General features: G+C 41.1%; 1 protein-coding gene across 1 annotated transcript; it reads right to left on the bottom strand.

Annotated features, from left to right (window-relative positions):
* Positions 1 to 964: 964 nt before the first annotated feature.
* DDX1 (DEAD-box helicase 1) lies at positions 965 to 25,544 on the bottom strand. Its single transcript, XM_087823359.1, has 26 exons — positions 25,504 to 25,544; positions 22,625 to 22,676; positions 22,310 to 22,373; positions 21,343 to 21,372; positions 20,635 to 20,731; positions 18,760 to 18,807; positions 16,674 to 16,757; positions 16,382 to 16,465; positions 15,919 to 15,995; positions 15,231 to 15,303; positions 14,183 to 14,259; positions 13,946 to 14,060; positions 13,100 to 13,238; positions 12,511 to 12,571; positions 12,017 to 12,115; positions 11,106 to 11,195; positions 10,168 to 10,356; positions 9,491 to 9,542; positions 6,988 to 7,134; positions 4,682 to 4,773; positions 3,364 to 3,436; positions 3,174 to 3,246; positions 3,056 to 3,098; positions 2,313 to 2,408; positions 1,933 to 2,053; positions 965 to 1,287 (listed from the first exon to the last, which is right to left on the bottom strand). The coding sequence occupies exons 1-26, from the start codon at positions 25,517 to 25,519 to the stop codon at positions 1,157 to 1,159; spliced, it is 2,223 nt and encodes a 740-aa protein (XP_087679485.1). The 5' UTR covers positions 25,520 to 25,544; the 3' UTR covers positions 965 to 1,156.

Here is a 25,544-nt window from a genome sequence, read left to right as displayed (position 1 = left end):
TCAGCACCTGCTCCAGGACCGAACGGTCTGAATATCAGTCTTTCCTTTGCTGCCACGTCAATTAAACACTATTTCTAAAGCGGCGGTTACTGTGCGTGCACGCTGCAGAGCTGCCGTCCCGGCTCTGAGATCAGCCGTGGTGGCTAGGACACCTCCCAGGAAAGGGGACCAGACGTGTGTGAAGGAACGAAATCCCATCGTCACGCCACACAAACCACAGCTCTGTCTAGGAAATTATTTTACTGGTAATGGGTTTCCTACTGTTTATAGATTTAGTTTCAGTCAACACTGTGTTTGAAAAAAATACTTCAGTGCTTAAAGGTTTGAAACCATCATATGAGAAATTATAACTTGTGCTCTTAAGAAGTCTCTTGGGTAAAAAAAAAAAAAAAAAAAAAATTTTCCCCCCAAGAAACTACTTTATAAACTAAGAGTCAAAGGGCATCAAAGAACAATTCAATGATATGTTATTTCTATTTTTCCTTCTGGTGTTTTAGGCAAGAGGGCCTGAGAAAATATATTCCAAAGAACCGTGTTTAAGACCCAGAGGGACAGTAGAATAGTTTTATCTTTGTGCGTATGTATCACCTGGAAAGAATGGGTCTTAAACAGGGTAGACATTAAGGACACACCTTCACTGTCGCCTGCACACAGTCAGTCATCAGTCCGCACACACAGAACCTTTTCCAGCTTCTAGAACATACTCAGCTTCAGACCAGCCAGGTTGTCCTTCCACCTCATGCCTCCCCTCCAGCCTCAGGACACGTAGGCAACCGTAACCCTCCTGAGCTTGTCTCCATCGGGACCACTGCCCGTAATAAACTCCTCCTCGGGTATTCACTGGTGGCTCCACGTATGTCCCCTGCCAAATTCACATACCTGTGACCTGTACTTCCTAAACCCACAGCATTCTTGAAGAAACACTATCAAATATGTTAAAATAAGACACAAGCTTCATGAAAAATAGGGTCATCAAATTTATTACTTGCATTAGGCTGCCAATTTGTGAAGAATTCCTAGGCCTACTGTTCCACGGTTCTTACGTGCAAGTCTGCGCTCACAGCTTGTTACTGTAAACATGCTGCCTGGAAGCAGCACCCGCTCAGAGTTCTAAGACCACGGCTCATTACTCAGATCGCAGTCGGCCTGTGTTAAATCAGAAGGTTCGGAACAGCTGGTTAGGAAGATAGCCAAGGTGCAGAAACGACGTCTGCGCCTCTTTTTCGAGGGCGGCCAGCTCCTGAACCGTAGGCGCCAAAACATCCACGTGGCCTTTATAGTTCCCACCTGCATCGCACACAAATCACAAAGTAAGGTAAATGACACACTGAAAGTAACTGTCAGCAATACTTTGGCTCAATTCTGTCAGTTTAAACACTGCTTCTAGCAATAAAAGAAGTGCTACTGGGAAAATCATCTCCAAAACTCAGAGTTCTAAGAACATTAAATCAATGTAAATTCATGATAATGCCGCACTAACAGTTGTCCCAATGCCCCTTCACCCCTCCCCACCCTCTTCCTCGATCTGGAAAACCACGAGTTTAGACCGAGTCTTAGCAACATTTCAGGAATGAGCTAAGGGCATTCTGGGCAAAAGGAAGGGCAGGCCGGGTTACCGCTTGAATCAAACCAAAGGCTTCTGAGTCTTCATTCAAAATGACCATTACACTCATTTCCTAACAGTTCTATAAACGCTCAACTACCTTATGATATTAACACCTCAAGAGAACCAGCCACGCTGCCTCTCGGTTCACATACATCGCACAATAAAATGCTGTGGGCAGGACGGGCCAAGTGCTATGAGAGCCACAAAGAGGGAGTGAGCAACGTGCTAAAATATACACTTAGCACAATGAAATACAATTGCTCTCTTCTTAAGCTGATGCTCAGGAAGGAAACATTCACATTTAAAATGGAATCAAAAGAGCTTACCGCCAGCTGCCCTTTTCTGGCCATAGGTGACCTTCCCGTCAAATTCATCCACAGGTACCTTTATGTCTGGCTCAACCTGAGAAATGGTACAGTTCAGGTGTTCTTCTACCTCAGACAGCAACTGAGAAAGGGAGAGAAAAGAAGGCTTTTTAAATAAGAATTTCGTTCTGAAAGAGCTGCACGTTAGCAGCACTAGATAAAGCCAGGACGCTATACGATGCTTCGTATAAATGGAAGTTAGACTCTGGAGAGATGAACTCAGTTACAACTTACAAACTATAGCTGCCCTTATAACCAACCGATATTAAGTAATTCTAATCAATCACTCCACACTCCCCCCACAAGTGACCTCCCGACCTCAGTCGCCGCGGGCGCCGTACCTGCATCTCGTTGTACCAGATGGTGCAGCCGCCATCTTCCTTGAGCCTGGTGTTGTAGCAGCCTTTCCCGCGGTTGCTGCACACGTGGTACCAAACCTAGAGGAGGCGGGAGGCGTGAGCACGGACACGGAGCACGCCAGGGCGCTCCGCCTTCAACTCGCCCTCGGGCGCAAGAACAGGCCGCAGGCAGGGCGACTGCGACACAGCCAGTAGCTCACTGACCAGGTGGCCAAAGAACTCCTCTTGAAAATAATCCCGAAGCTCTCCGAGAACGGATGTCAGTTCTAGAAAGGAGCTCCCAGGTAAAACAAGGACGCAGAGGTACATGTTGGAGAGCGTCGGGGGGCATCAAAAGGAGGGTTCAAACCTCCTCCGTAAGAGTGAGCCCAAAGCAGGACGGGCGAGTCTGGGCACCGAGCACGCTGGCTCCTCATTCTCACAACTTTTCTGTGACACCCCCCCCCCCCCCCCCAAGTCTTCTATGGCACCAAGCCACAGAGGGTTTAAGTACATTTTGGTGAAAACAATCACTTTAAAGCTATGAAGACAATTTACATTTTGCCTTTTCCCTTCCAAACTCCATCCTACTATCTGTCCATTTAATGAATATTTTTAAAAAAGGCCACACAAAGTTCACTTATGCAACTGAATTCAATGTAAACAGAAAAACCCCACTGCTTTTCTTTCCAACATCTAAAATAGCAACACAAACAATGAATGAAATACAGCCCTGAAAAGATTACCTTCTCTTTTTCTGTCGCCACCAGGGAAATGGCCAGGCCCATCCTGAAAGATCGGAAAGTTTTCGTCAGACCTGTCCCGAGGCACAGGGCTTAGAAAGGAGAGTGAGCTGCAACATACCTCTCAGCTCTTCCAACTCTGCCAATTCGATGGACATAGTTTTGCTTTTCATCCGGCAGGGTGACATTTATAACTGTAAATAAAATCAGCTATTACCCAAGGCCATTAGTTCCTAAATATTTTGAAAATATTAGGTTCACTACTTTAAATTCCACAAAATTCAACCTGCAGGTATAAAAAGTTTTCTTACCATAAGGAACACCATGGATATCAATTCCTCTGGCAGCTACATCTGTGCAAATCAAGAATCTCACATCTCCTTTCTAAAGAGAACAGAGGAGAAAAATGAATTTAACAGCACACGTACAAAAAAGTAAACACAAACTCTGTCTTTCCATCAAATGAGAACTTTAGTAACTACTGTGTTACTATCACATTAGAGGCCCAGACAGTTACTTCTCTGGGCCAACTCCTGAATTTTTAAGTTATGATTCACTAAATACGACATTAAGGTAAGTAAATCAATGACAGGGTTCATTTTTGCTTTTCTTTTTTCTTACATCAAAGATATTAAACCACTGCTAACATTTGGCTTTATCTGCAGAAATCCTGACAGGTAATTCAAGAGAAAGACAGAATAGAACAAACTCTAAGAACAGGAGCATTATTTTTATCCTTACACTTAAATAAATTCAGAATATTAGATATTTTACTTCAATGTTACAGTTTTCATGAGGACAAAATCCTAAAGAGAAGGGGCAGAGAGTGCCTCTTGGTGCTACTAATAAGCATTAGCCTCTGGACAGGGTCTGTGCCCCAAGGCCCAGCAATGTTAGGTCTGGAGGAGAGGGAAGGGGACACTGGTTTTGGTACAATATAATGCCCGGATAAAGAAGGGAGGCCTGTGTGGAAATGAGGCCATTCACTATGTTTTACCATCCACATCGGTCCAGGGCATGGGAACATAATCCAAAGTTCCCAAGTCCAGTCCTCTCACCTTTTTCACATGACAGGCCTAAGAGAACACACTATGCACTGAAATGCACACACTGTGGCGAATGACGAGGATTCTTGTGGGCGGAGGCTACTGGCCTTGAGTCTTAAAGGGCTCAAGCCCCACCCACCTACACCTAGAGACATAACCTGTTCCTGTGCTGTAAGCTGGGATGTCTGCCCCTAACAATTCAAACTATATTGAAGCCTATAAAGCCACATTTTAAAACCTGTCTTAAAATAATCTACATATTAAGTTTTCCATGGGCATTACTAAAAAACTGTTTTTTAAAAAGGCTCACAGACATGGTTTAACTATCTAATGATACTTCTCAGCTGTCTCAAATTGAGACTTCTCGTTACGGCAGTGTTGTGCTGACGGGGGATGTGCAATTCACCGCTGGCCCTTAGAGGCGACGAAGCCTAGCCGTGCGCGGGATACACTAGTCAGGGTGGAAATACTCTTAAATTTCTAAGTCAGGAACTGCTTTATGAAGATTAACTGGAACTGACAAAAACCAGATACAACTTCTCTCTTTAGTATCAAGGAAATGTAGTCAACTAAATATCAATACCTTAAATCTTTCCAAGTTCTGCTTTCTCTCATGAGGCTTTCTGTCACCATGCAGACAAACACATGAGAACTGGTGTCCTTTTTTATCAGGTCCTAGTAAAAATCAGATTAAACAGTTAACCTTGGGAAATGCTATGCCTCACATCATGTCAAAAAGACCATGGATGTCAGGTTACAATGGCACCATGTAATTCTGTGGAAATCTATGCCATGGACCACGATGAACGCCATTAGGCAAAGGGCCACTGAAATAGGGAAAAGAGAGGTTCTTTTTGGAAGAACCAAAACAGGCAATAGGAAGTCCATGCCTCACTAGGGCTGCTCCCAGGCCTGCCCTCCTCAGGGTGTTCTAAGCAACTCCGGTATCTGGTTTCCTGGCCAAAGCAGGTTACAAGCAGCAGAAAGGTGCCATGTTGGCAGAGGCAGAGGCAGCCAATCCTACAGAAACTCTTCAAGTAGACAAAAGGATAAAATGCAGTACAGTCTGGACCGGAGTAAGGGCAAACAGCCCTCTAGAACTCAGCAGAACCTGAAGATTAGCTCATCTTTACATTTTTAATGCATTTCGATGTAAGCTGCAGACACCAGTGCACACTTCAGCATGGGTGTCATTAAGGAGAGTGCAGGATCTGCTTAGTTACATACAAGGACGTGTACGAACCTTAAGTGTACATTTGCTGAGTTAACAAACGCATACACCTATGTAGCCCAAAGCCCTCTGAAGACACTACAAGAAAACCACCCACAAAGCAGCTTAATGCCTTTTCCTCATTTCCCCCACCCCCACCCTTCTGAGGACACTGTTCTGGTTTTCTCCCCATCACAGATTAGCCTGACTCCTCCAGAACGTCACACAAACAGAGCCGTCCAGTATAAAGAATTCTTTCCTCCAGCATGTCTGAGTCACCCGCAGGTGTGGGTCTATCAGTAGCCGCTCCTTCTTGTTGCTGAGCAGTAACTAGTGTATAAACATTTCTAACGTTGCGTAGCCATTCTCCTATTGATGGCTACTTGGTGTGTTTTTAGTTTTGGGCCACTATAAATAAAACCGCTATGACCATTTTTGCACACATCTTTTGTCAGTATATACTTTCACTTATCTTGGGTAAGTACTCAGGAGTTGAACTGCTAGGCTATAAGACAGCAAATATTTAGTTTTATAAAACGCTATAAGATCTTTTACCAAAGTGGCTGTACCACTTTACTTTCTCACCAACAATCCGTAAGTGCTCCCCTCACCAAAATCTGCTGTTGTACTTTCAATCTAATCATTTTAATGAGTGTACAGTGGTATCACTTTGTGATTTTATTTGCATTTCCCTCATGGGTGATTATGTTGAGCATTTTTTCATGATGGTTTATATATGTGATGCATAAGGAGCATAAAATTAGAATCTTAGCCTGGCCAGGCGTGGCTCAGAGGCTGAGCATGACTGAGGATACAGGAGATTGTGGTTCGATTCCAGGTCAGGGCACATGCCTGGGATGCGGGCTCGATCCACAGCTGGGGGCATGTAGGAGGCAGCCGATCAGTGACAACTCTCTCATCACTGATGTTTCTCTCTCTCTCCCTTCCTGTCTCTGAAATCAATAAAGATATATTTAAAAAAAATAAAAAAACTTACCTTCATTGTGACCCTCTTCATTTCTAGTAATACTTTTGTCTTAAAATCTATTGTGTCTCTTATTAATACAGCTAGACCTAGACTACAGCTAATTCTTTTGGTTAGTATTTGAGCTGATATATATAAATGTTTTCATTCCCATTCTCAGGTTTTAGGTATACTTCTTATAAACAGCATGTAGGTAGATTTTATCCACTCTAACAATCTCTGCCGTTTAGCAAACTTCAGTGCCGATATATATTATAGTCTTCACGCATATATTCAGACTTTTTCACCAGTCATCTTACTCTGTAATTTCTAATCGTTCTGCTTTTTTATATTTTTCCTTCTTTCTTTCTTATTTAACCTTTATTACATTAAGGTTTTTTCCTCATATACTGATTCTATTACTTTATGGCTACACTTGAAATTTTATATTAAAGCTAATCAATAACTTCACCCTTCTTCCAAATGACAAGTTCTTAAAACGCTGTGCCTCAGGTTCACTGTAATGAAGCTACCTCTGTGGAAATGATCTCATTGTGCTTCCTGGGCTTATCTTACAGAAAGGTACTGAACAAGCGCACACACAGGGCCCTCACTGCTTTAAATTCTGTGTGTGCCTTCTAGACCGCATCAATGTGAGATTACAACCAATTAATGTGGGGGAAAGCACAATTTATTTCAAGTAAAGACACATTACCTCCTCCCTGTTGCATAAAATACTGCTCCAAGTTATCACAGTCGATTTTGGTTCTACAGAAAATAATTGCTTGATCCATCTTGTGCTCCTTGATTGCCCGGACAGCATACTCCCCCTTCAGGATTTTAATAGCTTCAGACCACATCTCTTAATACCACAATAACAACAAAAAAACAGAATTTCAATCTGAAATTGTCATGAACATAAATAATCAGCCACAGACTTATTGCTTAATTCACCTAAAAGAACTCTGCTTTAATTCAAGTACTATCAACGAGAACTGGCAATAATAAGATGGGGTGAAGGGTGAGACAATCCATTTGCTCATTTACTTTTGTTTCTGTTAATGTTTTTGATGCCAGGTTGTGGGGCACTAAAACACTATAACTAGAGACATCTGTAATACCTTCAACAATAAAAATAAAACATATATAAAGACAAAACAAAACAAAAACACTATAAGCATACCTCTTCTACGGGAAACACACACACACACACACACACCTACAACAAAACTGTTCTTACCTCTTATGGAGAATTAATTCTATTGTGCCTCACAGTAACTTCCCTAAATGTGCCATAAATGCTTACTCAGTTATTCTAACCCCGTTAAAAAATAAGTAATGTACTTTCTAAACTAACCTAAACACCAGAAAGTTCATGCTTCCCTTTACAGAGTAAAAACCTCACATCAACCTAGTAAGTAATTTCTTAACCTGTCAACCTCCAAATCTTTACTTTTCAGTACCTAATGCAAAATTTTAATTCTGTAACCCAAAATATTTCTAAGGTCTCTGTGGTCATCTCTAACTGTAGTACAAAACTAAGCAAAAGTTTTACAAGGAAAAATAAATGAAGCAGTAAACATTTTTATTTTATAGAATTCATCCCCAAACAGTAGGACAACACATTATCCTGAACCAGCAGTCTCTGCTCCTCTCCAACAGTCAGGCTAGCTGAGCAAACACCTCATAAGTGTGGAGCTACATATAAAAATAAGTCAAAGGAACTCTCTCTAATCAAGATTTCAGATAATCCACCTGAACCAAGTGCAGCCTAACCTATGCTAAGTATCCACCTGAGACATCTGATCTGAGACACGCAGCCAAATGGATTTAAGATCCATTCCAAGTCTCTGAGAACTGTCCTTGTATCATGATGTATCTACATAAAATTTTAAAACATCATGTACATAATACAAATTGTCTCAGCTCTGCATAGAAATATCCTCATTGAATCGGGATTTAATGTAAGGCTTTTTAAAAACTGATAAATACTTAATGATACAGTTTCAGTTTGGGAAGATGAAGAAGTTCTGGAGCTGGGTAGTGCTGATGGATACACAGTAGGAATGTACTTAATGCCACTGAAATGTACACTTACAAATAGTTACACCCAACTTGATCTGAAGTGGGTCTGACAGGAGAGAGGCGTGTGCAGATGAAAGGTGCTGATGAGAAAATGAACAGCAAAGAACTGACCTTGTCCAAAAGGTTCTGGGAGGCAACCTCTAAGGCCCTGAACTGTCCTGCCTGTCTTGTTTACCTGGGGGCTTGGCCTATGCTACACAGTCTATGCTAACAACGCAATTTATGGTTGGGCCTTGGGCCATAACCATAAGCTCAACCTCTGGAGGGACTAGAGACCAATGCTCTCTTTAATTCTTTATAGATGCCCACCCTCCACTCTGACCTTGCTGCTCACTGCAATAAGGACATCTACCTGGCTTCTTATGATGTTACGTCACCTGGCCTCTGTGTGTAGGGGAGGTGGGGCCATCCTAACAAACCCAGTGCAGTCGGTGAGCCCAGCTCTGAGAAGCATCTCCTACTATTAATCTGGTCTATAGAGGAGAGCACTACTGAACTTATTACTAAGTGATTCTGGTTCCCCTTTCACCAGCACCTTATTGCCCTGGTAAATGGTGTGTCCCCTGGGCCTGCCCACAGAATATAATTGCCTGGTAGGTTTCCAGGCTCACTTCTTTGAACTTTTTAATCCCCTTGTTCCACTGCTTTCCATGAAAAATATCCCAAAATGTTAAAATGATAAATTTTAAGTCTGGATACTGATTCAGAAAGAATCAATAAGCCGCTTTTAGACCATCCCCGTTCCTCTCACAACGCCGCAGCAAAAGGCCTTTCCTTTGCTGCTGTGGTCCCTGAAATGAAGAGGCTGTTGGAGTTCAGGGACAACATAAAATCTGTCCTAGAGAAATCTGTTGGTTTCCTATGGGCAGGGAGGATTCTAGAATTTAAAATATACGTGATTTAGATGCCAGGAGACCAATATCCTAAATTCAGCCCCTAATATTCCTCTAAGTGGACTGGCAGCTTTCCCCCCATTTCTTCCTTATTTCTGTTGCTTCATTTTCAGATTTCCTGTTCTATTTTTATAGATCACCTCAAGTGCTTCACGAGGGCAGACAGGGCACAAACTCAATAAAACAAACCCATTTGTCTTCACGAGCTTTCCACCCCGTTCACTGACGTTTTTGACTGACCTGGACTGTTGGCGCCAGGCCTTGTGTTGTCCTTTGCATGCACTTCATCCGTCTGCCAGAAGGAAGAACAAGGGGCGGGTGGTCAACAACAGTGCAGAACACCTCTCACCTTTCAAGGGACTTGCATTTATCTCTCGACTGCATTTCAGATGTCTTTACAATCTGTAGGCAAAGCTGTTCCTCAGATTCAGAAAGACTCTTTATTAACTGTAGGTCTAAGGCTAACCAACTTTAAATGTAATACTAAAAACACAAAGGCGGTTTTTAGAATGTTGTGCATTCACAATAAACATAGCCTTATATAAAGGTAAATCTAACGACCGTGAGAAAAATGACAGGGTGGACACATGAAATTGATTTTTTTAAAAATAAGGAAAATCAAGAAAACACTAAAATACTACTAAATGGAAATCACTGTATCTGAAATCAGATCCATATATATACAGCTAATCCTATTTATTTTTAAAAACGGTATCTAAAGCAACTTTATAGAGAGAGTAAAATAAAAGATGAGTCCATCACTTATCCATGCCTTAAAGGACTAAACTTTCCTAAACTTTGCTAGACTTCTCTTTACTTAGGTAAACATCTGGTTGTTTTAAGCGTCACTAAGAGCCCAGTTAAACAGTTTATCACTGCTTTAGTCGATGCAAATGTCAACGTTATAAAGTACTTACTCTAATGTGGTTTTTCCCAAGCCTCTCCCAGAGCCTGTCAGTTTTGGGGTTCACCGGGACAACCACATGGTGCACAGTGTCTGGGACGGAATCTTCTCCTTTTAAATCAACCCATGTGGGAAAATGCATTATCTTCTCAGACAGTTTCTTTACATCAAAAGAGTGCAAAGTAGCAGAGCAAACAATCACCTATGAGTAGAAAAATCAAATTTGGATACACTTACTTATAACAATAATTCTACCTATGATGCTGATGTGGGCCACAGCATACGCTAGGCCTGGGACCTAAGGAAAAGTTCAACTCTGGACTCTGTAGCCACAACTAGTGGTGTGGCCTTGGGCAGTTAATCTCTCTGAGCTCAGTCCCCTCACTGCAAACATCATGACATCTACTCCTCAGGGTACAACAAAGACTAAGTAAGATGAACAGTTTTCGCGATCTAAAACTAAGTTTTAGACTTACCTAAAAACTTACAACTGATCTAACCTATATTTACCTCCTTCTCTTGAAAGCCTCTCCCTATCAAATTCTTCCTAAGAGAAGCTGAGAAAAATAAGAGTAATATTTTAAGAAATAATTACTAAAGAAACAACTGTTTTTCAACAGCTCAAGATCTTTTCCCTTCAAATAGGAAATGGCACTCAGAGTCTGGAGTATAAACTCTAAGTGCTCTGCGGAATGAAACACCAAGAAATTTTTACTATCGTCTAGGTAACACCTAAGTAATTTCCTCAGGTTCCCTTGTTTATTTCTAAAAGCAGCTTTTTAGGCTGTTTCCTTTGTGTGTACTATTTAATCAAGTACTGAAGAAAATGTTTTATAGAGTAGTTAACTTAATCAGAAACCACTACAGCAAGATGTGAATGTCAGAAAAAAATTAAGCACTAATACATAATGATTATTTATGTGTCTTTAAGATGTGTTAGCCCCTTTTTACCTGAAGCCTTTTTCCATCGGAGGTGATCTGAGGAATCTGACTGTGCATCCTGTTTATAAAATCTGAGTAACCTTGAGAAAGAAGCCCATCCTGTGTGAGGAGCAAAGAAAACAAGTTTTAAATGAGTATCTAAATCTTTCTGTTCTAAACAAATGTAAAATGTAAGCTATGAAAACTGATTCATGCAGACATATATCCCCATATTTTCTACATGATTATTTCCTAGTAGATACTTAAAGTTATAAATTCAACCTTAAACCCCGTGTGACTAAAATATGAGAAAGCTGAAGACAGACAATGCAAACCCCACACTCTACTATTTGTGAATGACACAAGTTAATATCTCCTACCACGTGTCCTAAGCGTATGATTTTAATAAGAAAAATGAAAACAAAGACCTGTACTGAAAACTACTTCACCCCACCCTGAAAATAACCCAGGAGTGTGTCTTAAGAGCCTCAGACACATCCATGTCTTTTCATACAGTTGCCATTTTGCAACTATGACATAAATAATTTGCAATGTGTAAAAAAAAATATGTACAAACAAAAATAACTATTTGGAAAGAAAAACAAATCTATGTATCTGGTAACAAGAGCAGTTAAACAAACAATGAAGAATACATATAACAGACCACTAGACAGCCTTTAAAAATAGTTTATGAATAACATGAAACACTTATGATACTACATTAAAAAAGAGATTTCCAAGATTCCTCAAAGCTTGATTTCAATTACAAAAAATTATATTTACATAACTATAAGGACTGGATGAAAATATACCAAATTGGTAACTGACTGTCTCTAGGTATTCGAATCATGACTGAATTATATTTTTAATGCATTTTACATATTTTACCTCCAAAAATAAAAGCAAACACTTTTAAAAAGCATAACTATGTTTCAACATACAGCTTCATCCAGAACCAGGAATCTAACTTGGGACAAGTTCAGTTTTCCAGTTGACACCAAATCATCTAGTCTCCCCGGAGTGCCAACGACTATATCCACCTGAAAGATACCCAGAGAAGCACTTGGTGAAAACTGAAGAACTATTATATCACCTTAAAGTAGCAGCAAACAATTGTCTACTTACAATAACATCCCCGCCCCTCACCCAAAAAAAGACACTTAATTCATGAAAGTGAGAAGGAAATTCTGAGGTGCTCAAAAGGTAAACGAAAGAACTGACGCGTACTAGAACTGTGCACAAGGGGTCTGGAAGAGACTGCTGCTCTGAGCACTTCTGGGAAAAGGAGAGGTTTGCCTGCAAGATGTCTTTGAACAAATGTATACTTTTTTGACCTTGCTTTAATTTCACCCTCTTTTGATTCTGCTTGAAACACAATACACAAAACGACCACCCATGATGATGTTACTTTTTAAAAATTAAAAATATAACTTACCCCATTATCTAAAACAGAGAGCTGATCCCGGGCTGCAACACCTCCAATTATCAGAAGCTCCCTGAAATAAACCCCAGAATAATAATGTAGAAAAAGCTGAAAGCACGCTTTACTGTATGTTTTGTACCCATCTCTTTTGGGCGGAAATTAAAGTAGAGTGACTGACGAAGAATCCACAAGGAAATTTGGAAGCAGATGCGCTTCACACCTGGTAGCCATATGAAAAGCTCCAGTGTGAGAAAGTGGGAACGTGAAAGCGTGGAGCACACAAGACACGAGCCCCATCTGCACAGCCTCCCAGGTGCTCCGGTCTTGTTTCAGTCTGCCTTTCACACATATGAGGTAGCATGTGCATAGAGTATCTCTTCATGTAACAGGCACAGAAAAAATCTGTTTACTTTCCCTTTAAATCAAACTTAGCACTTAAGCAGTTTTATATAGAAACTAATTGCTACTTTATGTCAACATTAAATATACTCACACACATGTATACACACTGAATTTCCACCTCACTTTTTCTACCTTACTCTTCTTCCAAACACCTCAAACCTAAAGACAGTAGGCATTTGAGCACAAACAGAAGCCTTACCTTAATTTAGGATTATCAACATATTTCTTAAACTGCTTCACGTTATTCAAAGTTTGCTCGGCTAACTCTCGGGAGGGCTCGACGATGAGAGCTTTAGGAGCATTGGGGAGAAACTTGGTCTGTGCCACCTGCGCGCTACCTAAGAGAATAAAAAAGATCAGGACACCTTCAAATCACACCTCAAAGCACCTTTATTTGTAAAACACGTGTGCAAATGTTCCACTATAAAAATTTTAAAGAACAATTGTCAAACACAGTACAGCTAAGATTGCTCAAATGAACTAAGGTTTCTTCAAATCCATCTGCAGTCATTGCCACTGATATGTTTTGGGATGAAGTAAACCAAGTTATGAAATGTACTTACTTGAAGTAACTGAGACAGATGAGGCAGTACAGTGGCTAAGAGTCTGAGCTTTGGAGCCAGACTGCTTGGGTTTAAATTCGGTTCTACCACCTACTTGTCCTGTGACCTTGGGCAAGTAACTTTAAGTCCCTACTCCTCAAGTTCCTTGTCTGTAAAATGGGAGGAGCGCTACCTTACAGGGCTGTAGTGAAGATGAATAATCTGTGAAAAGCACTGAACACAGTGCTGTGGCACCTAATGCGCACACATTATAAATACTAAATATCGTCACCATCATCAGGATCCCCAAATACCTAACCTGAAACCAAATACTTAACGAGTTTATGAATTAGGCTTTGTAACTTAATTTCCCTGATGTGTTAAATAAAGCTGTGTGCCTACACCAGCAAGGGGAGTATACGTAAGTCACTCACTAAGGAAGTCTTACTGACTGGAGCTGTCACCTGCACTGTCCTTGAAACCCTTACCCCCAGATGCAATACCTGTGTGTTGTGATTTGACAACACAACTGTCCGGTGCCTTGGACAGAGCTACAAAGCCATCCTTTGGTGGAAACTTAAATTCTTCCTCACCAAAGTTGAACTTCAGTTCGGCATTCTAGCGCGGGGTGAAGGAGAAAACGACATCTCTTAGTCTAACAGCAACCAGCCGACACACAGTAATGCAGAGCAGAGTAGCTATGGCCACAGCAACCCTCTTCTAACTGGGTTCTCACTTACCTTCAAAACACAAGCAGGAAAGAGGGCTTGGTTCTTCATATGTGGAGGTATTTCAAATGCCAAACCAAGGTCTTTTCCTAAAATAAAATAAGAGAGAGAAAGAAACTGAAATTTCCACACGCACACACCATCCACCCACCAACCTGTCTGCACTCCCACTTCCCCTCACGCTACCTGGGTGAACTGTGCTAATGCCAATCTCTTCACCTTTTTACTTAATCCTGAAATTGCACATTTAACTACTTACTTGATCTCATCATTTACGTAAGTATCTCAAACATATCATGTCCCAAAGACAACTCCTGTCATCCAACTGGCTCCTGCCTACTGCCACAGCCCATCCACCCACCCACCCGTCTGTTTAACATGGCAGTAAGAATGATACTGTTAACTAAAGGCAGGTGATGCAAATTCTCTACTCAAAACCCTAATGGCTTCCAATCTCGCTCAAAATTAAAAGTTCACATCATGACCAATAAGGCCCTAGCTGGCCCGGCCTCACTACCTCACTGATTTAACTTCTACCTCCCTCCCCGAGGCCGCCTCACTGTTACTCAGATACCCTACGCACACTCTCATCCCAGGGCCTTTGCATTCACTTTTCCCTCTGCCTGAAATACTCATCCAAGATATCTGCTTGGCCTACCACCCAATTCATTCAGATTTCTCCTTAAATGTCAGCTTATCAGAGAAGCCTTCTCTGACCCTCCTGTGTACAATAGCACCCCACCCCCTCAACTGCTCTCTCTCTCCATTCCCTTACCCTGATTTAGCCTCCCTTTCAGTGCACCTGCCCCCACTTGACATACTAGGTATCTGTCGGTCTCTCCCTACCAGTAGGTAAGTCCCATGAAAGTAAACATGCTCATCTACTCCATCTTTTGCTGAATCTCTGGCACCTACCAGGGTGCCTGGCACATAACAAATGTTCAATAAATATTTTTTCAAAAAAAGGCATAGAGGGAGGAAGAAAGGATTAAAGAGGGTGAGGGAATTTAAAAAGTCACAAATATACCTTCTCTAACAATACAATCCATAGAAAGCTTACCATTTTTGGAGAATTTGACATGTCCTTTATCTATGTCTAGGTAACACCCAATGGTATCATGCATAGTGAATTCCTAGAAAACCAGAAAGCCAGGTGCTGTTAATAAAGCAAACCCACAAATGGAGTGAAAAGGTCAACTACACCTGCATCAAGGCCACGCTAGGGTTTCATAACTCCTCCCTGGAGCACTGACGTAGTTGTTAAAGATGCCTCCATACAGAACAGTGGAGGTGTCTGACAGGTGTTTTAGAATCAACATGACTTTAGACTCCCCAGAACACGTGTACTTAGATTACCGTGATTGAAAATAAGAAATGAGAGCATGTGTAAGTCAAAGTCCAAACCAAAAGGGGGTAAAAACAGAACAGAAAGGAACACACTTTGGAGAGGCTACATTAATTCTGTACCATTCCTTCCCTAAAGTCCAAATCTGAGCTCTCCGCGGAAAATACAGGGGTGGGCAAAAGTAGGTTTATAGTTGTGAGTACGCGAAACACAGTTTATTCTTGGGTTTTTATTAATTTATTACTGCATTATTTGTTATTATTTACCTACTTTTGTCCACCCCTATATTCAGGTAATCCACTTGACTTAGAGAATCATTTCTTACCCTCAGTCATGTTGTGAGTGATCAAGTACCCACAAGAAAACTTACTAAAGCTATGACTAAGCCAATAAAACAACTTACCTCTCCATAATTATCAAACTGTTTGTTATGAGATTTCTTTCCTGTTCCACCAAAGCCAAAGCCAAACTTGTCAGTACCTAGATTTAAAAAAGTGTTTTACTGATGTAGTGAGATACTAATATAAGATTAAAAGTCCTATAAGCGAAGTTTACACATTCATAGTAACTGGGAGTATCCATGCAGTGCTCTGCAGTATGTGACATGTATTTGGTATTTATCACACTAACTTTACTGACATCTTTCATGTTCTTACCTCTTCCTCCTGATTTTACACTGTTATAATATATATTTTTTGGCAATTCAAGTATTTTTTTGGAATGGGTTGAGGTACAGATATTTATTATTTCTGTGTCTCTAAAACATATATTTTGTATGGTAAAGTTTATTATTTTGCTCCCATTATAATAAAATGTTAACAAGCCACAGTATAAATCAATAAACTCAGTTTACTCTGGAAACTTACCTAGATCTAAGGAAGCCTGCATGGAAGACCACCCAACTCTGCACAGTCCTTGGTCGTGACAGGACACCTCGTAGTAGTGTTTCCCTACAAGGGCAGAATGCTTTCAGATTTGTATCAATTACACATGTAATCTGTCTACCATATAGCCATTTTCCCATTGTTTCTGAGTTATAATTTATATGATACAAATTAAGAATTGTAGGTCTTTTCGGAACATTAAAAATCTTTTCAGATCCTTGACATAAAACTATATTAAGAGAGTTCATTGACTAATACAAATGCTGTTTAATACCTTTCGTGAGTCCTTTCGTAGCTCTACATCCATGCCACTCCTTTACTTCTCTGCTTTGACAACAAAGGCCATCTGACCCAATTGCTGGATTTAAGGAAAACAAAGAAAACCAGTCAGAACAGATTATTGGTGCTTGGTGGCTTTAAGTAAACTGACTTTTGTCTGCACTGCAAAGAAAGAATAATTTGTGCCCTGGCTCAGGTTTGCAACTCATTCAGCACCTGAATGCAGAGCAAAGTTTTAAAAAAGCACCGCATCACATGTTCTCCTTCACTATCAGAAATTAAGTTATTTAGTCAAAGTATAAATTCTTACTAAAAGGGTGCTACATGATGTAAACCTTTCAACTTTTTAGAAAGTTCTTTAGCAATGGCAAATCCTTCATACTTTTATATTTAAACTTTGTATGCCTATATCAGACATAATTCCAATAAACCGGGCAGCCCACAGCGGAGAGCAGCGTCAGGGGTTACTGTCTGGTTGTCTATGGCGTGATGCCTCATGCCCACTCTGTGTTTCTCTGCACCCTGCTTTTCCTAACAGCACCTGGTGAAAAGTCCTCTAAGTCAATTCTTTCTTGACACTTGATCACTTATGACAACTCTACAAAGAGCTGGCTCATTCTCTGTGATGGCTTCAAACAGTCCTTCGATACCCCTAGGCCGTGTTAACCATCTCTTAGCAATAGCATTCATTTTGTTGGCAGTTTTGATCCTTATAAATAATGCTCCCTCAAAAAGCTTTGTATGACCTGGCTGGTTTTGCTCAGTGGTTAGAGCTTCAGCCAATTCCCAGGTCAAGGGCACATACCTTGGCTGTGGGCCCACCCCCCAGTCGGGTGCCTGCAGGGTGTAACTGAACGATGTCTCTCTCACAGAGACATCTCTCTTTCCCCCTCCCTTCCTCTCTCTTAAAAAAAAGGAAAATATATCCTCAGGTGAGAATTAAAAGGAACTTTGTATGCATATCCTTGTACACCGCCACTTCCAGTCCAAAGATTAGACCTTCCAGGAATACATATATGTTTAAATCTGTTACAGGTAATGCCCAACTGCTTTCCAAAAGGGCAATAATTCATACCGGTTATCACTCTTTTGGATTATTGACAATCAGATGGGTACAAAGCGACACCTTACTGTAACTTTAATTTCCATTTCCCTACATCCTGTGAACTTGACCTCTGCATGTTTATTGCCATTTGGCAACACTAGGTTCCCCTGTGAAGAGCCTTTGTATTCTTTGCCCACATTCCTTATTGGTTGTTTACCTCTTTCTTACCAAAAACAAGTATCTACACAAGAACTCCTTAACAGTTCTTTTTTTTAAATATATCTTTATTGATTTCAGAGAGAGGAAAGGAGAGGGAGAGAGAGAGACAGCAACATCAATGAGGAGAGAGTCATTGATCAAGTCCACAACCGGGCATGTGCCCTGACCGGGAATCGAACCCTGATCGCCTGGATCCCAGGTCGACACTCAACCGCTGAGCCACGCCCGGCTGGGCCTTAACAGTTCTTAAGGATTCTTTATCTTTCATCAACATTGCAAGTATTCTTTCCATATTTATTTTTTCTCTTGACTTTTTCCTGTGAATCTTTCCCACATATATTTTTTAGAATTTTATACAAACACACCTATATCTTTTCTTTCACAATTTCTGAGTTTCTTATTTAGGTTAGAATTTCCCCACCGCTAAATCATATATGTAGTATATGTACACATATATATTTAAATCTTAACACACAGGATTTACTTCTAAACAGGAGATAAGTCAATTTCACATTATCCAGGTGGATCATCAACTGTGCTGAAACCCTTACTGAATAAATCAACCTTTTTCCCACTGAAATGAAATAATATTTTTTCTACATATTAACATTTCATATATACTGGGATCAATTTCCATTATATTCCATTGATTTGTCAATTCCTATGTCAGTACTAAATTATGAAAGTGTAGTAAACATATTATAAAACTTGGTAAATTCAATTTTTACTCCTTTTTCATAATTTTCTTGATATTCTCATGTATTATTAAAAACAAGTTTCTGATTTATGAATGAGCTGCTAAAATCTATCCACTTACCAAAAGCAGATCCTCTGTCATACGGGTTCATCTGCCATTTGTTGAGCACTAAATGAATTAAAATAAGAACAGTTACCCACAACTGTATGAAATTAAAAACACTTTATCAAAAATAAAGCATATTTTATATTTTATATGGTAATTTAATTCCTCTAGATTCACTTTTACACATTATTGGAAATGGACAGGTAAAAGTGCTGCCGTTTTTATTAGTGGCGACACTGAAATTGAAAACGAAACATGTCGAAGATAAGGACCGCTGGCCTGTCTGGGGATAACCTTCCCTCAGTGCTTCAGTGCACTCTGGATTAGGTGGCATCGATCTGTCACACTCCGAGGACACTGACAAAATGACATTTTGGTAACTGAACAGGCTGACTCCAATCAAAAGGAAAACAACTGCCTGACACAGCAAGACCTAATTTAGAGCCATTTCATCCATATTTTTTAAAAAGCAAGTCCTGCATCTTATATAATTTAATACCATATTCAAAAGTCACAAAGTTTTCCTCCTTACTTTAATGGGATCAGCATGTTCCTTTTCTAAAACACCTTGATAGTATGTGGATAATCAAAGGGCAGCACATGGAGAACTCTGCATGTTTTCAAGCCCAACTGCTCTCAGTTTCTGGCCAAACGATACTTATCCTCTGCTCCACCCCTCTGAATGACGGAGAAGCACCTTCCTCCTGGGGGTCTCTCTTCCATCGTCGGTTCAGTCTAGCTACTCCGAAGCTAAACAGAAACCTTCTTCAGACTATTTCTGCTTAGGCCTGGTCCCCCATCCCAGAACACTATTCTCCTTGATCCTTAAGGGCTTCACAATGACCTTTCACTTGTGCCTCCATATTTAACCATTCTGTTGCTTTATCCCTCCCAGGACATGACCTTTGGAAGTCCCACCACTCTGGGTCTCTGGAGGCATTCTCTTTTGTAACCATCTCCCTCACTCATGAATAACGGTTCAGAGATGTTTCAAGTTCTAAAGTTAATTTTGAGTAGGCCAATAGTCTCAACAGTTATGTCCACCATCTATCCCACAATCCACTCACAGATGAGTTCATTCTACCAAGTACATCACATTGTTACTTTCAAACTATTGGGAAGAAATGACAAATTCACTCCACTTAAGCTTATAATTCTGCCACAATCCTACTTTGTATTATGAAACAAAAGTGACTTAAAATATGGAATAAATTTTGTTAAAATATAACAAAACTATCACAGATTACTCAAGACAGATTGGAATTCAGAAACTATTTAATCAAAGCAACATAATTTAAAGATGACGATCTTGATGTAAGATTGTTCATGGCTCAGACAGGGCCATAGGAACTAACTAGTAAAGAACCAATCTCCATGCAGACAGGACTAAAAATAAGCAACTGAGTTTAGAATTTACACTTTACATTTTAACTTGCTGGGCTCCTTCTTTCTTATCTTAAAGGAAAATGCTTGCCTCTTTCCCCGTGAAAGGCATATTTCCCACCACAAGTTATTTGTAAAATCCTTCCTTAATACCTTTGTAAAACATTGTACCAATATAATATTAGGTGCAAAAAAAAAGGCAGTTAATAAAAACATTAAAATAACTAAGTAAAAGGTATCAAGTTAGTAAAAACATTAAAATAACTAAATATAATTTCCTAACTCTGGATTTTCTCAAAAAGAGCGCCATTGGTATTTAGAAGGGACAATTTTTCACTGTTTACGATCTAAATGACATTTAGCATCGCTCTTTCCAGCTCACAGAATGCCAATACCACCCCGTGGACACTGACAATAAAAATGCACACCCAAACCTCACATCTGGACATGTCAGGAATGAGAATCACTAATTTATACAACTGGAAAATACTACTATGTGAATATTACCTGAAGCACCGGTTTTAATTGTTGTTTTCCCCTTTTTGCCTTCCTGCTGGTCTTTCAGAGTCTCATAGACTATCTGGATAACCGGAATACTGAAAGCCTACCAGAGAAACAATGTTAGCATAGTCTCCATATCAGTATTCAGATATCAATTGCAATTCAATAATCAATATAAATTACAAAAGTTATGCATGCACAGAAAATAATTACACATATTTCAGATTGCCACTCCAGTTTGCCCAAATCCAAAATACCAGTAAAATTCACAAGAGAGCTGAATGAATATAACAGGAATCAGCCGACAGCCCCCCAAAATAAAGAACAGGAACCTGCAAAATGAACCTAAACTAAAGAGAAAAAGTACCACGCAGCCTGAGAAACAGTTTCTTTAGTCTAGGTCAAAGGGAAGTCAACCTCTTTGCAATCCTTTTATTACTAGAGCCATTGCAGTAAAATTCAGAAGTGAATATAAATACTAAAGATAATGTAAGTATGTCTCCAAGACCAGTTTAAAACTATATTCTTAAATTCATACTCCTAAAGAAGTTATTTCAGAATTAGCTGGCAATAAAAACATCACTCTGTGGCAATCAATTAATTCATCATATTCTGGAGGAGGGTGTTCTATTAAATGTTTCAGTCAAACTACTGTACGAAGTTGCTTTAAATATCAGCTCTTAAAGAGTAAGTCAATTTAAGTTTATTACTTACACCAGTTTTTCCACTTCCTGTTTCTGCAGCCTAAATGGAAAAAAAGTTGATTTTACAATTTAAGTTGTCAATTAACGAAGTCTAGTTAGCTGATGATACCACGTGAAAATCATTAACGCCTGACCAGCTATCTTTACCTTTGAGGTGCCTCCAGATTACTCAGGTTTTCTGTCAACTGCGATTACTGCCAATCTTGCCGTCTCCCCCCTTTCTTTTCCCAGGGCTCCCCTTCAAATCTAAGGCCTCATCATTCTGACCTAGATTACAAAAGTATCCTAACAGTACCCAATCTCTCAGAACTATACTACAAACTACTACCAAATCAATCTTCATAAACACAATTCTAACCATATAACACATCCCTACTTAAAATTTCCAGCGATCCCCACTGCCAGCAAATACTGAATTCCTTTACGTGACACTGAAGAGCCCGAATAATCTGAGCCCCTATGTATTTACCCTCCTACCTCAAGTTCCACCCACCAGACACATATTTTACGAGTCCATCTCTTTAAACGCCTCCGGGATCACGCCTGCGCTCCTCGCTGTGCTTGCTGGTGTGCTCTAGCTAGAGGGTGTTCCTCTTACCCTCCCGTCCCAAATCTACTTCCTCCCGAAAGAGTCCCTTGCGGTCCCCTCATCCAGGAGGGTAAGTGGCCCCCACCTGAACCTATAGTACTCTGCCTCCCTTACCCAGGTGCCATGTTCTCTCTCTACAATTATGAGGACATGTGTTACTGTGCTACTGGGGTTAGCTCCTCAAGGGCAAAAACTGTACCTTATTCCCCTTTGTTCCCGCCAATTTCTACCTGATATTTTGAATACAGTACATGTATCCTAAATGTATGTAAACAGATAAAATTTGGTGAAATACCATTTTTAAGCCTATGGAGCTCTTACAGGGCTCACAAACAGCCCCCAACAGTGTGTCCCCAGCTCCCAACCACCTCGCCATATTTAAACACACCATGAGTACATCACCGCCTCCTAGGATCAACGGGATGGATTCTGCCTGGATATCAGTTGGGAGACTAAAAGAATCACATTTTGAAAAATTTTAATTAGTAAAAAAAAAAAATCAAAAATTGCCTAAGCTAATTAAACTATAAACTTAAAAGATAATATTACTTGGTAAATACTAGCAATCCTTTTCAGCTAGAAATACATCAAAGTTTAAAAAGGAAGCTTACCCAACTATACCCCAAAATATTTGATAAAATCACACATTTGTTAAATGATAAAGCACTGTTGCTACAGGTACATTTAAGCCTCGGGTACTTACAGCCAATCCATCTCTTCCACAGCTTGTGCGATTTCAGGCATAACACCCATCTCTGAAAATAAAAATTAAATTTAAAAACCACACATACTAAACTTAAATCATATCCCTCTTAAAATTGTCTGTAAACAGAGAAAAGGCTTTGAATCACAGCTCAGGTTCACAGCACCTCCTGAGTGTGGCACTGTTGAAAGGGTGTAAGTTTTGGAGAAAGACCTAAGTGCAAATCCAAGCTCTCATTAGTAATGTTACTTCGGGTAATCTATAAACCTGTTTTCTCCATACAGGATGGGGCTAATATTACCTACCCTGTAGGGATACGGGAAGATTACAGATAACAAGTAATGCATCCGCAGTTGTCTCTTACTACACAGTAATTGACAGTGTTCCTACGACTAATGAAAAGTTGGCTAGAGTTAGGGAGAGGGTTCCAGGCCAGCATCTTGGTTGTTTCATCTACAGTGTGGAATGCATATGCCTTGACTATTTGAGGACCAGTGAATACCCTCAGAGAGCCCACATTTATTGGCAGCCATAATCAAAACTCTGGCTGACTGAAAAAACTTAATTGGAAATGTCACGTGAAGAACTGCTCTGTTCTAAACTGTTCACATATTTAAATAGTTCTACTTCAAAGCCAGTCCTAAATGAATATATCGGATTATTTCTGATTGGATTTTCCTCATTTTCTCATTTCTCAAATGAACTGAAGAGGGTAGTTACTTGGATTACTTAACACCTCCTTCACAAATAAGAAGTGATTTTTACTTTGCATTTATGAAAATGAAGCTTTCATTATTATTACAAAAGTATATATTCCTATTAAAAATTAACAATATATTCATATATTGTTAACAATTACTCATATATTCCCAAGCCCCCAAAATAACCAATTTGGGAAGTTTGCATTTCTTTGTAATTGTGAAAAGACATAAAACAAATCTACAAATTGACTGTATCCATTGCAAAAGTAGCTTTTTCTTTGCATCAGGTGAGAACCATACCAGCAAATAACACAATAAATACAACACTAAAGTTTTATATAGTAAATTAATTGATATAAACAGAGATGACATGAAAAACTATAAAAATCTTTTTCCAAAAGGCACTCCTAACTCTAAGTCTCCCCAGGAAAATGCACAGATCTTAAAACTAATCAAAATTTAAAGTTATATATCCAAGCAGACCTTTCTAATTATTGTCCCCATTAGAGGTTAGCTGATTCTCTTTCCTAAAATGCAAAGTGCTTGAACAAAGAGCGGGATGGTCAAGGGATGGTGGTCACTATGCTGCTCCCGCCAGCTGAAGCTGCTTGTGAGACTGTTACATTGTGAGCAGCGACCAGGCTGCTTTCAGCAAACTCCAGGCTTCTCGGTGGAACCTGGTCATGTTCTCTGCATGTTTGCTAGGAAACTATGTTTTCTTTAAGTAGAACATTAACACTTAAGGAAAAAATAGGAATTTTCATGTTCTTTAATTCTACATTTGTCTTTATTTCATATCACAGACTCTCCTAGTCCCCTACCCCAACATCCCTGAACTGTATGCGCGATTCCCAAAGAAGTGAACTATAAAGTGACAACCTGGACCTGCTCTACACACCTTGGCTCTGAAATCTTGTTGAAGGAGAGGGTTGGGGGGAGGGGGGAACTAACTACCACTGAGTAGATTTCCTCGGCCTCCTATTATGAGATGTAACTACAATAATTGGAAATCCCATCTTGTGACTAAGAATTTGGAAGCCCTAAGGTTCTTATAGGAGAAAACTGAAAAAGTACAGTAGCACTGGAAGTCATCTTAATAGACTTAAGAACCTTAAAAAACAGTAGGCCTAACTTGATACATATATTGCCATGTAAATTTCCCGCGTTTAAGAATGTATAAAGCTTCCTGCAGCTTCCTAAAACTGCGGATATACGAAGGGATGCTGATAAAGAGGTAAAAACAACAACTGTCAGGTTAGATAAGTTCTTCAATATTCCTATTTGGAATAAAGGCGGGTATCATACAGCAAGTAAATGATTACTGTTCAAAATTGACGCTGGGCCAGTATGTAGGAGAACGAAAGCGCCTTCCCTCCTGGCTTCGGGGCTATTTAACGTTCATGCTGATACACTAGCGTTTAACGGCCAATAAAGAACAGGTTTCTGCCTGGGACGTTCATTGCTTGGAAGGGCCTGAAAAAACCTGGACAGAGGCAGCAGAGTCATGTTCGCAAAGGAGCCCGCCCCGCGCCCGGCTGCGGGTCGGCCCAGCCAAGCCCCATCCCGGCGCGGGCAGAAAAGGTCCCCGGCACCCCTGCCACGTCCCCCGGGCACCCTGTCTCGTCTGCCACCCCTGCCACGTCCCCCGGGCACCCTGTCTCGTCTGCCACCCCTGCCACATCCCCCGGGCACCCCTGTCTCGTCTGCCACCCCTGCCACGTCCCCCGGGCACCCCTGTCTCGTCTGCGACCCCTGCCACGTCCCCCGGGTACCCCTGTCTCGTCTGCCACCCCTGCCACGTCCCCCGGGCACCCCTGTCTCGTCTGCGACCCCTGCCACGTCCCCCGGGCACCCCTGCCACGTCCCCCGGGCACCCCTGCCACGTCCCGCCTGCGATCGGAGATCGGCTGGAGCCCCATCGCCCCCGCGCCGTCGCAGGGGCGCAGGCCCGCTGGCAGGGCGGCCGGGTCCCCGGCAGGACGGCCGGGCGCAGGCTGGGAGAGGAGAGCGCAGGGGAGGCCCGGGGAGGCCGGCGCCCGCAGGGGAGGCGCTGGCCGCCAGGCTGAGCGCGCAGGCACCGCGTGGACAGCTCCCTCCGGCCCCGCGCCGCACGAGTCCCCCGCGCCCCAGGCTGCCCGCCGGCTGCCGCAGGCCGCGGCCCCCGCTCCGCACACGCACCCGAGAAGGCCGCCATCTTCGCTCCTCCGCGGCCGCCGCGC

The sequence above is a fragment of the Miniopterus natalensis genome, chromosome 13 (assembly GCF_054644295.1).
Source record: "Miniopterus natalensis isolate mMinNat1 chromosome 13, mMinNat1.hap1, whole genome shotgun sequence".
Lineage (NCBI taxonomy): Eukaryota > Metazoa > Chordata > Mammalia > Chiroptera > Miniopteridae > Miniopterus > Miniopterus natalensis.
The sequence above is the reverse complement of the archived record's forward strand: the minus strand, read 5'-3'. Positions and strand labels throughout refer to the sequence as shown.